The sequence below is a fragment of the Bombina bombina genome, chromosome 2 (genome assembly GCF_027579735.1).
Source record: "Bombina bombina isolate aBomBom1 chromosome 2, aBomBom1.pri, whole genome shotgun sequence".
In the NCBI taxonomy this organism is placed as follows: Eukaryota; Metazoa; Chordata; class Amphibia; order Anura; family Bombinatoridae; genus Bombina; species Bombina bombina.
In genome coordinates this window covers 1,028,086,463-1,028,102,423 of record NC_069500.1, presented here as the reverse complement: position 1 = coordinate 1,028,102,423, position 15,961 = coordinate 1,028,086,463, and the positions used below count along the sequence as shown (strand labels likewise).

Genomic DNA, 15,961 nt, shown 5'->3' with positions numbered 1-15,961 from the left:
CGTGAGACCTCAGAAAGGCCAATACGATCTCCGTGTGAGACTTGGTTCTTTGGAAAGTCGACGCCTGAATTAAGATGTCGTCTAAGTAAGGCGCCACTGCTATGCCCCGCGGTCTTAGAACCGCCAGGAGGGACCCTAGCACCTTTGTGAAAATTCTGGGAGCAGTGGCCAACCCAAAAGGAAGAGCCACAAACTGATAATGCTTGTCCAGAAAGGCGAACCTGAGAAACTGGTGATGATCTTTGTGGATAGGAATATGCAGATACACATCCTTTAGATCCACGGTAGTCATATATTGACCCTCCTGGATCATTGGTAAGATTGTCCGAATGGTCTCCATCTTGAATGATGGGACTCTGAGGAATTTGTTTAGAATTTTGAGATCCAGGATTGGTCTGAAAGTTCCTTCTTTTTTGGGAACCACAAACAGGTTTGAGTAAAACCCCAGTCCTTGTTCTGCAATTGGAACTGGGTGGATCACGCCCATTGTAAGTAGATCTTCTACACAGCGTAAAAACGCCTCTTTCTTTGTCTGATCTGTAGACAGACGAGAAATGTGGAACCTTCCCCTTGGAGGAGAGTCCCTGAATTCTAGAAGGTATCCCTGGGCTACAATCTCTAATGCCCAAGGATCGTGTACATCTCTTGCCCAGGCCTGAGCGAAGAGAGAGAGTCTGCCCCCTACTAGATCCGGTCCCGGATCGGGGGGCTACCCCTTAATGCTGTCTTGGTGGCAGCTGCAGGCTTTTTGGCCTGTTTACCCTTATTCCAGCCCTGGTAAGGTTTCCAAGTTGCCTTGGGCTGTGAAGCGTTACCCTCTTGCTTTGCAGCCGGAGAGGATGAAGCGGGGCCGTTACTGAAATTGCGAAAGGAGCGAAAATTAGCTTTGTTCTTTGTCTTAAAGGGCTTGTCCTGAGGGAGAGAATGGCCTTTTCCCCCAGTGATATTTGAAATAATCTCTTTCAATTCAGGCCCGAAGAGGGTCTTTCCTTTGAAAAGGAATGTTCAAAAGCTTGGATTTAGACGACACATCGGCCGACCAGGACTTTAGCCTGCGCCCTGCGCGCCAAAATGGCGAAACCTGAATTTTTTGCCGCTAACTTAGCTATTTGGAAAGCGGCGTCAGTGATAAAAGAATTAGCTAGCTTTAGAGCCTTAATTCTATCCATAATTTCCTCATATGAGGTCTCCGTCTGGAGCGAGTCTTCCAGCGCCTCAAACCAGAAAGCAGCTGCAGTAGTTACAGGAATTATGCAGGCAATAGGTTGGAGAAGAAAACCTTGTTGAACAAAAAATTTCTTAAGTAACCCCTCTAACTTCTTATCCATAGGGTCTTTAAAAGCACAACTGTCTTCAATTGGTATGGTTGTGCGTTTAGCAAGTGTAGAAATAGCCCCCTCCACCTTAGGGACCGTCTGCCACGAGTCCCGCACAGGGTCAGGTATGGGGAACATTTTCTTAAAAACAGGAGGGGGAGCAAAGGGAACACCTGGTCTATCCCACTCCCTAGTAACGATATCCGCAATCCTCTTAGGGACCGGAAACGTATCCGTGTAAACAGGGACCTCTAGGTACTTGTCCATTTTACACAATTTCTCTGGGATCACCAAAGGGTCGCAGTCATCCAGAGTAACTAATACCTCCCTAAGCAAAACGCGGAGGTGTTCTAGTTTAAATTTAAAAGCCAATGTATCTGAATCTGTCTGAGGAGGAACCCTTCCTGAATCAGAGACTTCTCCCTCAGACATCAAATCCCTCGCTCCCACTTCAGAGCGTTGTGAGAGTATATCGGATACGGCTACCAAAGCGTCAGAATGCTCATAATCTGTTCTGAAAACTGAGCTATCACGCTTTGCGGGTAACACAGGCAGTTTAGATAAGAAGGCTGTAAGAGAATTATCCATGACTGCCGCCAAGTCTTGTAATGTAAAAGAGTTAGACGCACTAGAGGTACTAGGCGGCGCTTGCGCGGGCGTAACTGGTTGTGACACTTGGGGGAGAGGCAGACGGGCTACCCTCGTTACCTTCAGTCTGAGAATCATCTTGGGCCACATTTTTAAGTGCAACAATATGATCTTTAAAGTGTATAGACATATCAGTACAAGTGGGACACATTCTGAGAGGGGGTTCCACCATGGCTTCTAAACACATTGAACAAGGATTTTCCTTAGTGTCAGACATGTTTAATAGACTAGTAATATATACAAGCAGGCTTGGAAATCACTTTAATCAAATAAAAAACACAATTTGAAAAAAATGTTACTGTGCCTTTAAGAGATAAAAAGAGCACACAATTTTACAAAACAGTGAAAAATGCAGCAAGTATGTACCTAAAGCCTTAATAAGATTGCACCACAAGTTTCAAAGCGATTAACCCCTTCATGCCCAAACCGGAGCAGCCTAAAGCCAACACCCGATTAAAAATAGTACAGCACCTTGCCACGGTATATATATATAAAACCATTATTGTTATTATTATTATTATTATATATATTTATTTATACCGTACTTATTTGTGACTTATGAATTGTTTTTATTAATATCATATTTTAAAACTTCTTCATAAAATCCTTTTTATTACACTTTTTTAATCATACGTTTTCTACATGGATAACAGCTCATAATAAAGTGGAATATCCTTTCTATCCACACTCTGTCCAATCATACAGAGTGGAATCAGAGGGGTAGTCCTACAATTCCTTTTCAGTCTACATCCAGAGTATCTGGGCATTTTTATTGTTTCCAAATATTTGGAACATAAGTTTATCCTGGAAAGAAATACCAAGAAAGTTATACATCGTTGATCACTGGACCCTGTAATCTAACAGGTGAGCTATCTACATCTTTTATTTCTGCTGATTACACTATTGTACTCATTGGGGATACATTTATCTCTTTGTACCCATATATGCACATGTGGAACATCTCTTGGAAGCGCTGTTAGAAACACCACCTCTTCAAACCACTAACATTTCATCTCACTCTGGAGGAAGCAAGATACCCCTAACATCAGCAATCATCAGACTCACTCCCAGTGTTCTCGCCCATGTAACTGCCCTCAACCTTTTTAGGTGCAACTACCTACAAACACAGAGAGAAATATATATATAATATGTGTATTAGTTTCGTCACAAATGCACATTCATGTACAAAACAAAATTAAAGAAAATTAAAAAATACTGACAAAAAAACACCTGTATTAATTGGTTTCCTTTAATTTTTTAAGGGGTTAATACCATAACGCGCTCTTGAGAGCGAAAACCTAGTCCGCTTCTTGCCGGAGTCCCAGCTCCTAGCACCTGCACTAAAGTTAGTGCAGGTTCTGGGAAGCGAGAGCATTAAGATGCTTTTAGCGCAGCTGGAGCTCTTACAAGAGGATCGGGTTAGCGTGCTCTCCAGGGCGTGCTGCTAAGGTAAGTATTATAGCTACAAGTGAACTTTTTAACTGTAGCTTTGAAACATTTACATTTGTTTTAAATGTTTAACTAAAATTCAGTATTTATTTAGTTTTAAATGAAAACGAATTGCAAATAGTGCAGCCACCGCATATTCAGGTAAACAACATCTCTAATATAGATAGATCGATAAACATATATAAAATGTATATAAAAGTATTTCTTAAAGGGACACAAAACCCACATTTTTTCTTTCATGATTTAGAAAGAGCATGCAATTTTAAACTACTTTCTAATTTACTTCTATTATCCAATTTGTTTTATTCTCTTGATATTCTTTGCTGAAAAGCATATCTAGATATGCTCAGTAGCTGCTGATTGGTTGCTGCACTTAGAAGCCTCGTGTGATTGGCTCACCCATGTGCATTGTTTTTTTTTAAACTAAGAATATCTAAAAAATGAAGCAAAATTAATAATAGAAGTAAATTGTAATGTTGTTTACATTTGTATTCTCTATCTGATTCATGAAAGAAAATGTTTGGGTTTAGTGTCCCTTTAAGAAACCATTGGCTTCAGTGTAGGTCCATGTGCACCTTTGGACTAGCGTTCAAACGAAAGCTCACACTAATGAGTGAACATGAGAACTAGAGCAGCGATGGGCAGCAAATATAAATATATATGTGTATAAGCACAGGGCTCAAAATTTCCACTAGCCCATTAGCCATTGGTGAGTGGAAATTTAACGGTGGCGAGTGAAAGTTAGTTAGTGAATATTGAGTCTGAAGTCTGGTGGCATGTTGTAAGTAGCAAAGTTGGCACATTGTATTTGCATGTTGCAGCACTGACAAACACACATTTTGGGCTGTGTGCTAAAACTATTATCTAAAGGGATATTATATAGCCATGAAAGTGCAAGGATATGTTATGCCTCTAGGGACTCCATTAGTGCTTAGACTGTTACTTCTGAGAAGGTAAACAGGGGCAGAGAGAGACTGTAGAGAAAAAGTGGAAGTGCAGAAGAAGGTAGATTTAAGAGAGAGTGGAGGAAAAAAAAAAGAGTGAAAACATATGAGGAGCGTATATAGTATAAGCCCTATAGCTTGAGGAGCGTATAGTAAGCAAAAATATTAGCCACATGGCTTCAAAGAAACAACCAAGGCATGATAAAAATGCCAAAACAGCATCTTTACACAAACAGAATGTCAGCTCATACTTCAGTGCAGGAGAACAAACTTCTACCAACATTGCCCATGATTCTCCTCTATCACCCAGAAACACAGCAGCAAGCACTGAAACTACATGTATTCCATCAAATGTCCTCTCCTCACTCACCTCTAAACAGGACTGTATGCGAGAGGAACTAGCAGACCTTAAACAAGAGGTCCATACCCTGGGCTTCAGAGTGGAAGCATTGGAGGATGGCGGCGACAACTTAAGAGAGTAATTTGACCAACGCGCTTAGATCATCAAGAAGCTACCATGGACACGCTACATGACAAAATAGAAGACCTCAAGAATCGAGGACGCAGGAAGAATATCAGAATACGAGGTGTCCCTGAATCAGTCCTACCAAGAAACTTCCCTCTTCATTTGCAGACCCTCTTCTAACATATGCGTGGAAACTCCATGGGAGTAGAAATCCTTTGGGACAGGGCTCACCGTGCTCTACGCCCTAAACCACCTAACCAAGCCTCACCAAGGAAAATAATAATAAAGTTCAAGTACTTTCGCGAGAAAGAGGAATTTATTGCGAATTCAAGAAAGAACCAACCGATAAGGTTCCGAGGATCAGTCCTCCAATTCTATGCTGACCTTTCTCCCTGCACCCTCCAAAGGCGCAGGGAATTTGCAGCGCTCACCACTATCCTACGGAACAAGAGGAATGCATATCACTGGGGTTTCCCAGTACAGCTATATATTATTCACAAAGGACAGAGATTAATTTTCAGATCCCTTGAGGAAATACCAGATACTTGCAGAGCTTTGGGATTAGATCCTCCAACTACATTCACTCCTCAAAACAACATCACCGGGCCCACCTTAAAATCCATAAGGCCAACCTCATTGTCTTGGCATGTGGCAGGGCCTAAGAATCAAAAGCAAAAATTTCAAACGCAGTCGCCTAAGTCCCTAGCTACCCACGCCTCAGAAGATGAACGTGGACTAGAAGTTGGCTGATGAGTATACTATCCTTTATTACTTGAGATCAAAGTCCTGTATGTTTGTTTTAACAGGTTCATATCCGTTCAGAGGCATTCAGACTCCAATATCAATTGGCTCTCTCCTTGTGGGAAATAGAACACCCATTGCTAAATGAATAGCGTGGCCCCACGAGGAGACCCAACTTAGTAGCTGACTGTCTAGCTAATTATGCTTTGGCTGCAAATAGTTTGCCGTAGCCGGTTTACCTTAATAATATATATCACTAAATTTCAATCTAACAATATGCTGTAGATATAATATTATATGTAGAAATATATTTTTTCCAACATATAATAATAGGGCTATTTTGTAATGCCCCCCAAAAGGTTATTACAGAATTATAGATACATCCCTCACTGATGAAGGCATTTTCCTTGTCCTTGATGTTAGTTACATATCTACTGGCTAAATGTTCCAGTTTCTGTTTGTTACTTGTATTTATTTTCTTGTTTTTCTTGTTAAAACCATTTATGATGCTTGTTTTTATGCAAGAAGGTTTCCTTAACTGTACAAGACAAAAGATCTCCTGCACTGTTATGATATATTTTACATCATTACCCTCCTAGTATCTAGTAATTGCACATAACACTCGTACTGTATGCTTAATTTCACAAAATGTGAAGGGTCTTAATATCCCTCATAAGCGGTCTAAAGCAATGTCAGATCTCCATAAAAGACAAGGTGATATATTATTCCTTCTGGAGACACTTTTTATACAACACAAGGAGCCCAAGTATTTCGGCACACACTTTACCCAACATTTCCACAACTCATACACCTCCAAGAAACATGGCGTTAGCATCTTGATTAAAAAGGAGATACCATTCCAATTGTTGCATTCACATAAAGAGGAAAGATTTTTAGGTAACTACAATGAGAGGGGGCGCGCACTATACAAAATATACTATATACCCAGTGAAATTTTATATCCACACAATGAATATATGATCAGTTGATATATAAAGATAGTAAATTAATTGATATATAAAGGTTGTAAATACTGAGTCTCAATGTAGAGTCCAAAATTGTGCAAAGTTCATGATATCAAAATGTCAAACAACCACAGCTGCTCTCCTCCTCACAGACATGTCAGGATAGAAATGTGATATTAGTACACTTATGTACTGGTAGGAGCAGGCTGGTAACTTGGGGTCTACCAGCTAACCCTCTCTTGAATCCTACAGTAGTAGGAGACTCTGGGTGCTCAGGTGCAGTTCAGTGATGACCAATGGTAAACAGGTGCTACCACTCAGCTTGTTATAATAAAAGTAGATTTATTAAAAATATATAAAAACATACAAGCAGTGGATATAGAGGGCAAATTTGTAATGCCCCCTATCAATGCAACTCGTTTCTCAGCCACAAAACGGCTGTTTAATCAGGCATATAGCACCTGTGTACAAACAATTTATTTAAAGACCAAGATAGCCAATCAGCAATCAGCCTTTTAGGTATTGTTGGACTGCTTTACAGCAAGCCAATAACTTTGGTAAATGTTTATACCTCAAATACAAAACACATCCCCTTTTTTAGATATTTGTTCCAAAAACTTCTAACAATAGCTTAAGGCTTCATTTACATTGGAGGAAACTTTAACTTTTCAGAATTAGATAGTTCAAATCCCAAAATTAATGTATCTCAAAAGACAACAAAATTCCTGTGGAAAGCTCTTAAAGATAATAATCTATATGATATATGGAGATTCATACACTCAGAGCGCAAAGATTTCACCTTCTTTCCCCACCAAACCACACCTATAGCAGGATTGACTATCTCCTCACTAACCAACCTAGACTTACACGCAACCTTCACTCTTAAATTACACCCACTGTGTGGCCGGATCATTCAGCAGTAACTACTATAATAAGTTGGCCTGATAGACCTGCTACCCTATTCAATTGAAGACTAGATGAATCCCTTCTATTCAATACTGACACTGTCGAGAAAATAGGCCAGTCACTGAAAGAATATTTCCAAATCAATGCCATACCAATAACCAACAAATTTGCTGTTTGGGAGGCCCATAAGTGTTACATTAGGGGGGGTTTATTAAATAGAAAACTCAAATGAACAAAATTAAACAGAATAAATACACAGAACTCTCATCAAATGTATCTAAAATAGACTAAACCCTGCCAATACAGAAATTAAAACGAAACTCGCCAATGCAAGATTAGCATTAGATGAATATCTAATGTTAGAAAACCATATCAATACATTAAAATTTAAACAACGCTTTTTCTACTAAGGAAACAGGTCAGGGAAATTATTAGCCAGAGCCCTTACGCAACAAAAGATCAAATCCTATATTTATGAACTTAGGAGTGCCTCTAACAAATTAATCCAAACCCCCCTGACATATAAGCCCAGTTCAGATCATATTACTCCAATGAATCTATACAATATTACCTCGCAGGAACAATCAAAGGCCAAATAACTTGGGAGTATATATAATTCAGGCCCAGTCCCCCACCTTAATAGAGGAACAGGAATTTGAATTAAACAAACCTATTACACAACTAGAATTATTATAAGCCATTAAACTCAACAAAGGTAAAAGACCGGGTTCCGACGGCTTCACTACTAAATATTTTCAGATATATTCTGATATCCTTCTGCCACACTTACATGATCTTCTAAACTATGTGGGAGCAGAACATCCTTTCCCACCTACAATGTTAGAGGCACACATAACCGTCATACCAAAACCTGGTAAAATACCCAACCGGCCTGAGAACTTCCGCCCAATCTCATTGTTACATGTCGATATAACAATTTATGCCAAAATCCTTGCCAATAGGATAAACAAACTTTTACCCTTACTTATCCACAACAATCAGGCGGGCTTCACACCTAAAAGAGAGGCACACAACAATACTATTAAAATATAAGACCTTTTAGAACATGCCTATACCACCAAGACTCGCTATTTTTTTTTTTTACTTTTATTTATTAATAATAGGCAGTAAAATAAAATAAACAGTATACAGACCATATACATTTCAGTGAAGTTCAGAAACAAGTCTCAGTTATTAGTCCATGATCCACATTTAGTCCATAAGTTTCCCTCCTTGGTGAGGGTATTGAAATTCCGTTCTGCCTATTAAATATTTTAATTTTTAAAAATGTTTAAAGAGCTTCATAGAATAGATTATAATACCCTGTGTCGTAGTTAGGCCTAGGAGTATCAGATACTAAAGAGGTGAGGTGATATAACACATGTAAACATTGTTATACATAACTATTTACATTCAAAGTGATTGGCCATTAAAATACACACCAATAGATCTGTAAGGCAACATTAGGGCACATTTAGCCCACTTGAATATGGGTCTCAGCACAGTTTTTATATCTGGGGTTAGTCAATCCATATGTTCCATTCACCTCTCAGGTTCGCTTCCATCATATAAATTGTATTTTTGAAGGGGAAAAGAATCTGTATCTGAGTCGGAAGATCCATAGACTCTAAATAGAGCTTCCATTTCCCAAGGAAACGTGATATTCTTGCAGATACATCAAACAAGGTATCATACAGTTCTCGTATTAGGTACTTTAACATAATCTGTTTCAAAAATACAATTGAAGGTGCTTCACTATGAAGTCATCTGTGGAATACACATTTCCTAGCCAACAGAATACAAATAATAAAAAGCTTTTTATCATGCCCTTTAATTGGTAGTTGGTCAAGGAACAAAATCTGTGGGAGAGTAAGGGTTAGATGCGAGTGTGTTATCTTTGACAACCAGAAGGAGACACGTCCCCAGTAGCCACGGATTTTGGGTAAGTACCATAGGTAGTGGAGAAAGTCTGAATCTGGAAATGAACATTTACCACATATTCATTAGAAACGTTTATTCTACATTTGCTCAATCTGCTGGGGGAAAGTTAGTCTTGGTAGATAACTCTCAGTTGGGATTCCCTAAGGTCTGTTGCAAGGGTTGCTGACCATGTTAAAGCCAAACTATTATATATAATCTCAATTGAGGGTACTCTAGCTGTCCTCTTATTTCAAGTGTTCAAGAGGCCTTGTTGTATTGTGGGGATTTTAGTTTGTATTAGTGTTTTATAAATTGGGGATATGGCATACAAAATAAAGTATTGGCAAGGCCTAATAGCGTAAGATCCCAGAATGTTGTGCAGTTTTGCAATATGTGATTAATGTAGTGCCGGAGTTGAAAGTAGGCAAATATATTAGTGTGGGGGATTGAGTATGTTCTACAAATAATATCAAAAGGCAGAACCGATTTGGTGGCAAAATCTTGTACCTTGCCTATGGTGTTTAAGCCTAGAGTTTTCCAAGTATGGAACACAGGGTATAATGATCCCGGTAAGAATCTAGGGTTTCCATAAATAGGTAAATTGCAAGAATGACTGGGGTCCCAGGCCAAACTCTTGGCCATGGCACGCGAGCCCAAAAGTATGTCCCAAAACATAGGGTGGTATTGTAGGGTGACTGGTAATTCTGACAATGCAGCATGTGGTAAAAAGACAGCTGAGGTATTAAGGATTCTTCCAAATGGATAGCAGAGAAGTGCTGTGTACCCAGCTTCCAGTCTAGTGCAAATTTTGCTAATGAGACCCAATTGTAGTAAAGAAAATTTGGTAGGCCTAAACCTCCATTTGAATAAGGCAGATACAGCTTATTAGTGCCAATTCTTGGTTTGCCTCCTTTCCAGAGAAACGTATTAAACACACAATTAAGGGTTGATACATCTTTCTGCCTCAAAAGGAGGGGGAGCATTTGCATGGGATATAAAAGCTTGGGTAACACGGTCATTTTAATGATATGCACTGTACCCATTAGAGAGAGTGGTAAATTATGCCAAGAAGCCATATCGGCTTTAATTCGGTGTATTATGGGAGTCATTATGTTGATACCATTGTTGTGGGTTGGCCGAGATATATATGCCCAGATAAGTCAAGTGGGTAGTAACGGTGCGGAAAGGGTAGGTTTTTGTTGTGTTCCCAATTTTTTGGTTTAACCACAAGATATCCGATTTTGATATGTTTATTTTGTAACCAGATTTCGGATTTTGGGATCTGAGATAAAGAGGACGGTATGAAGGACCACGTCAAATATTAGCAACTGAAGATCGGTTAGCAGTAAAACCTGTTTGATCTGGGTGTAAAATATGTGGTAGGATATGCTTTAAACTGTTGGCTAATAGCTTATAGATAACATTAAGGAGGGATATAGGCCGATATGATTCTGTAAGTATGGGGTTCCTGCCCGCTTTGTGTATAACCAAAATGTTAGCAGCCGAAATTACAGGAGATGATTTTTACCGTCATGAGGGTCAGGAACACGGAAATGAAAGCAAAACACGTGACCACACGCGGTCACAAGGTGAATCGTATAGTCCAAAAAGCGCGCCCAACCAAAAGGCTGCGTCGCTTGAAAAAAAACACGTTATGTTCCACAAGCCATGAGCCTAAAAACACTACACATAAGCAGGATGAATCACATAACAAACATGATTAAAGAACCCACCTGTTTAATAACCCCCCACAGGAGATATGACCCTTGATGCCAAGATACTAAAAGGAGTCTCACTGAGACCCTGAGACATAATTGAGACCCGCGAGTTGGTATCCCCTTGGGAAACATAATACAGTACATTACTGAAGAAAGTAAAATGAAATGATCTTACCGGAATCTACGCGGTGGAACAGGAACACGGCCCTTCAAGAGTGACGAATAGTAGCATCTCCTCTGACCATGGACTTGAGAGAAGAAAGCAGGCAGTGAAACTTGTCAACACCGATTGCTTGTGGAGCTGTTAATATGAGTCGGGATAGTTTTGCATTAAGACTCTCCCTGCATCTCCGGACTCTAACTTTCATCCATGCCCTCACTGAGAAGCTGATAGGATTACTTAAAACTCCCGTCCCATGATGAAGAGTACTACCCTCCATAAGAGACTGTCAGGGTGCCAGGAATCAGACTGAGACGAGAAGTGCAAAAATAATCACACCTTTATTCACAGCAAAAAATAATAAAAAGTCCACAAGTCAAATAAGCCAGGAGTCAAAACCAGAGCTGGTAGTCAGACGAGCCGAGTCAGGAGCCAAAGCAAATAGTCAGACGAGCCGGAATCACGAACAAGGAAAACAGCAGAGTCAGGAACAAGCCAGGGATCAGGAACCAGGAAGGACGTCAGGCAGCCAGGTAATACACAGGAACTCTCACAAACAGGTCTGAAACAACGCAAAGGCAAAGCATATTGAACAGAGGCCCTTTAAATAATAAGTGATGACATCAAAATTCTGAGACTGCATCCTGTCTCACATGGATGATGCACACCAGTCTGGCCATAAAAGGAAGTGTAGGGAATGAGCAGCATCCCCCACAATGCACCATAGTCAGGAAGAGAGGTGAGTAAAATGGCTGCCAGCAGCACATGGCAAACACAACAGGGAAAAAACCCTGACAGAGACGATTGAAAATCTGACACTTCTCTGCCAATTTCCTGGGACGAAAGGCAAAGAATGACTGGGGGATGAGGGAAGTGGGAGGAGTATTTAAGCCTTTGTCTGGGGTGTCTTTGCCTCCTCCTGGTGGCCAGGTTCTGAATTCCCAAAAGTAATGAATGCAGCTGTGGACTCTTTCCATTTATGAAGAACATATATATATATATATATATATACTGTATATATAATCTCAAACCGGTAGGTGTCATTACTAGCAGTAATAAAAGCAACAGTTAATGGTGGTATCTTTCACAGGGTTCCTTGTGACACACACGTCTACAAAAAACAAAAAGGCACCTTGTCAAAAGTAGGATTGCAAGAGGGTGTTGGGTGTGTCCAATGACAATCATTGCCTCACTAGGATTGCTGAATAAATAATATTTAAGAATTTGTTAGATAGTAATTTAGATAGCTTAAACTCTAGAACCTTTTGTTTTGTATGCAATAGATTCATTTTATGGTTTAGAGCTTTTTTTTCACTTGGATGCTGGGTAAAAGATATTTACACCTATGTTTTAAGTATAAATATAGAGTTCTTTGTTTGCATAAAGTTTACTCAGTATTTTTTCCTTGTTAGGAAACTGTTAGGTTTGTTTACTGTTTTACATCCCTGAGGTATTTAATTATAGTTAATAAGGGAGTAAAGTGAGACTGTAATGTGTAGAGAGCAACAGCAGGGAGAGGGAATATATATATATATATATATATATATATATAGATATATATATATATATATATATATATAGATAGATGATAGATAGATATAAATATATATATATATATATATATATATATATATATATATATATATATACACACACACACAAAAACACACATACACACACTCACAGATTCCCTTTGTACTTTAAATGTCTAAAATAACGCTGACTCATAAATACTGATTAATATGCAATATGTATTAATCAGTGTTACAGTATGAAATGCAGTACAGGGCCACACGTAATCCACTCAACATGAAAAGCAAATAATAAATGATTAAAAGTCTACATATACTATATAATATATATATAAAATTCCATAACAAACTACAAAACAATAAGAACAAATATAAAGTAAATACCAACTGCCAAGGCTGGTTTAACCAAATAAAATAGGTCTATATATTAGTAGATTATTTATTTCTTGTTTTTTTGTTTTGTTTTTTAAATATGCAAGTGTAAGAGAAGTATTCTAAAAACCAAAAGCATTTTTTTTTTATTCCCAACTTTTAAACTGAAACATTTTTTTAAACTGACGCATAGATACATATTATATTATTACAGATGTATTGTAATATGGCTAATATTTTTTACCTGCTTCCTTACACAGCGCAGTCAGGTCTGCCCCCACATAACCATGGGCACGGTCTGCAAGTTCCACGAGCTCTTGATCCATCAACTGGTGAGAGACCTTTTGCAGTAACCTCCGGAGGATGTCCAGTCTGTCATGAGCATTGGGAACACCAATTTCTATCTCCTTATCAAACCTTCCAGGCCTGCGTAGAGCAGGATCCAGAGAATGAGGGCGGTTTGTGGCACCAAGCACTAAAAGCTGACCATGACTTTCTTCCTAAAGAACAATATAAAACGTTTTATACAAAACGAGCATTTGCATGGAGCAGGGATCACAAACAATACTGTATCTTTCTCTGGCATTAAACCCATATATACCATTGCATAGTCATACGGTACAGTTATTATTAATTGATAAGTGGTTGGTACAGTTCTCAGCAAATTTGTCAGAACAAAAAACACCAGTTAAAATTTTGCAAAGAATCTCAAAACCTGGATGTACAAAAAAACTTAAAGGGATACTCAAGTTAAAATTAACCTTTCATAATTCAGATAGGGCATGTAAAGTTAAACAACTTTCATATTTACTTCCATTAACAAAATGTGCCCAGTCTTTTTATATTTACACTTTTTGAGTCACCGGCTACTACTGAGCATGTGCAACAATTCACAGAATATGCGTATATGTATTTGTGATTGGCTGATGGCTATCACATGATATAGGAGGAGTGGAAATAGACAGAACTTTGAAATTTGTCAGAAAAAAAAAAACTACTACTCATTTGAAGTTCAGACTAAGTGCTATTGCATTGTCTTTTTATCATGCATTTGTTGATTATGCAAATCTACTGTATTTACTGGTCCTTTAAATTGGGAAAAAAATCTTTAGTGAAATGTAGGATTTGATTTTAGAGTAATGTTTACACTTTCAGTTCATTCAAACTTAGAATTACCACCCTTATGGTTGCTATTGTGCTGTTATTGAATTTATTATTATCCACTAATAATTATTTTTTCTTCAAGAACATAAACAACTAATTGAATACTCTGTACTGCCTTTTGCACCAGTTAAAATGTTAGCATTCTATGTACCCCATTATACAGACAGACTTACCAAGAAACTTCTCCCTGCTCATTCTCTCCCTCTTACACAAAATACTTTTAAATCCCTTTTTTTATAGCCTGAATGACACATAAAGCAGGAGATGGTTTTGAACCATTGGGTTAATATTAAGCAATTACATTTGAAATACATCAAACAAAATGTTTAATAATAAACTCCAACACCTGTCTATTCTTTCTCCTATAAATTTAATTTATTAATAAAAGAGAAGACAAGAGGATGGAATAAAAGACAAAAAGGCAGGACAAAAGTTCCAGTCCATGAAGGGTGGGTCTTCATGTGCTGTCACTAACCAAGAAGGAATGGATTTAATGGTAATTATCAGGGCGCATGAAGTAAACAATGGCTGTACGAAAGCATTTATAATGACAATGAGGAAGGGCATGTCAGTGACAAAACCAGATCATAACTACCCAAAGAAACAGGAAAACAAGTCTATTAACAAGTGAAAAACCTCTCTCTCAAAGAAAAACATGATTGACGGAAGAAGTGGAAGAGAGAATCCTAGGACATTAGTGCAAGACAAACAGAGAATCAGACTGTAGCTTTTAGGTTATATTTAATGGGCCTGACCACATCTAAGGTGTACAAGAGAGTCTGCCATGTATTTCTTGGATAACAAGAATATTGAGATCCTAAGGCTCAGGGCCTGCAAAAAGGTGAAGCAGATCCAGTGTTTTGGATGCCCAGGTGCAGAGGCGAGCCTGAAAGAACCAGAGAGGGCACATATTTGGATCTTCAGAGAGTTCTTGGAAAGGTCACAGTCATAACATGCATGTAAAAAAAATAATATAATAATAACTGAGGATTTGAAGAAAGTCACAACACCAATGTTATAGTTAAAACCCGGAGCCAGAAATATCTAGTGGTGACTGGATTGGTGGTCTGCACACTTCAGGGAGTTTATAGTAGACGAGAAGAAATATTTGAGTGTCAAACTTAGGGAATCAGAGACTAAGCCACCAGAACTAAATATGGCCAATAGGGGTAGAGAAACCTCTATCTTGAGACAAGAGATGTGATTTCCGAAATACCACTTGCCAGTGTGCATGCTTCAGTGTTAATGATCGATGAGGAGAAACCACTGTGTGCAAAAATTTGTCAGTTTTTAAGTCCATGTAAATTGAGTCATGAACACTAAACAAAATAAGCAGAGGCCAGGAAAGACAGATCAAGAATCCCACAGAAATCTCGCTCAGATTCTACATCAAGTACCTTGAGGCTAGAATGGCACAATGAGAATAATCAATGTATCAAACGATACTCAACTCTCTGGAAAGTGAATAAACAAGAATAGAATTTGCTGAAGAATTAAATTGATAATATTTTAAATACTAAAGTAAAAAGTAAGAGAGCATCCAATGGTTTGTTTAAAAACATTAAGACAAGTCTATATTGAGGCACCTAGTAAGCTGGTGATAGACCAAACAGAGTACTGCGTGACTAAGATTTCAGTTTAATCATAATCATAAGTAATT

General features: G+C 38.5%; 1 protein-coding gene across 1 annotated transcript in view; it reads right to left on the bottom strand.

The window, feature by feature from the left end:
* SPATA5 (spermatogenesis associated 5) overlaps nt 1-15,961 on the bottom strand; it is a 1,265,813-nt gene that overhangs the window by 1,173,219 nt on the left and 76,633 nt on the right. Inside the window, exon 9 of the mRNA XM_053703628.1 lies at nt 13,382-13,637. Within this exon, the coding sequence (XP_053559603.1) occupies nt 13,382-13,637 (256 nt within the window). The remainder of the gene's footprint in view (nt 1-13,381; nt 13,638-15,961) is intronic.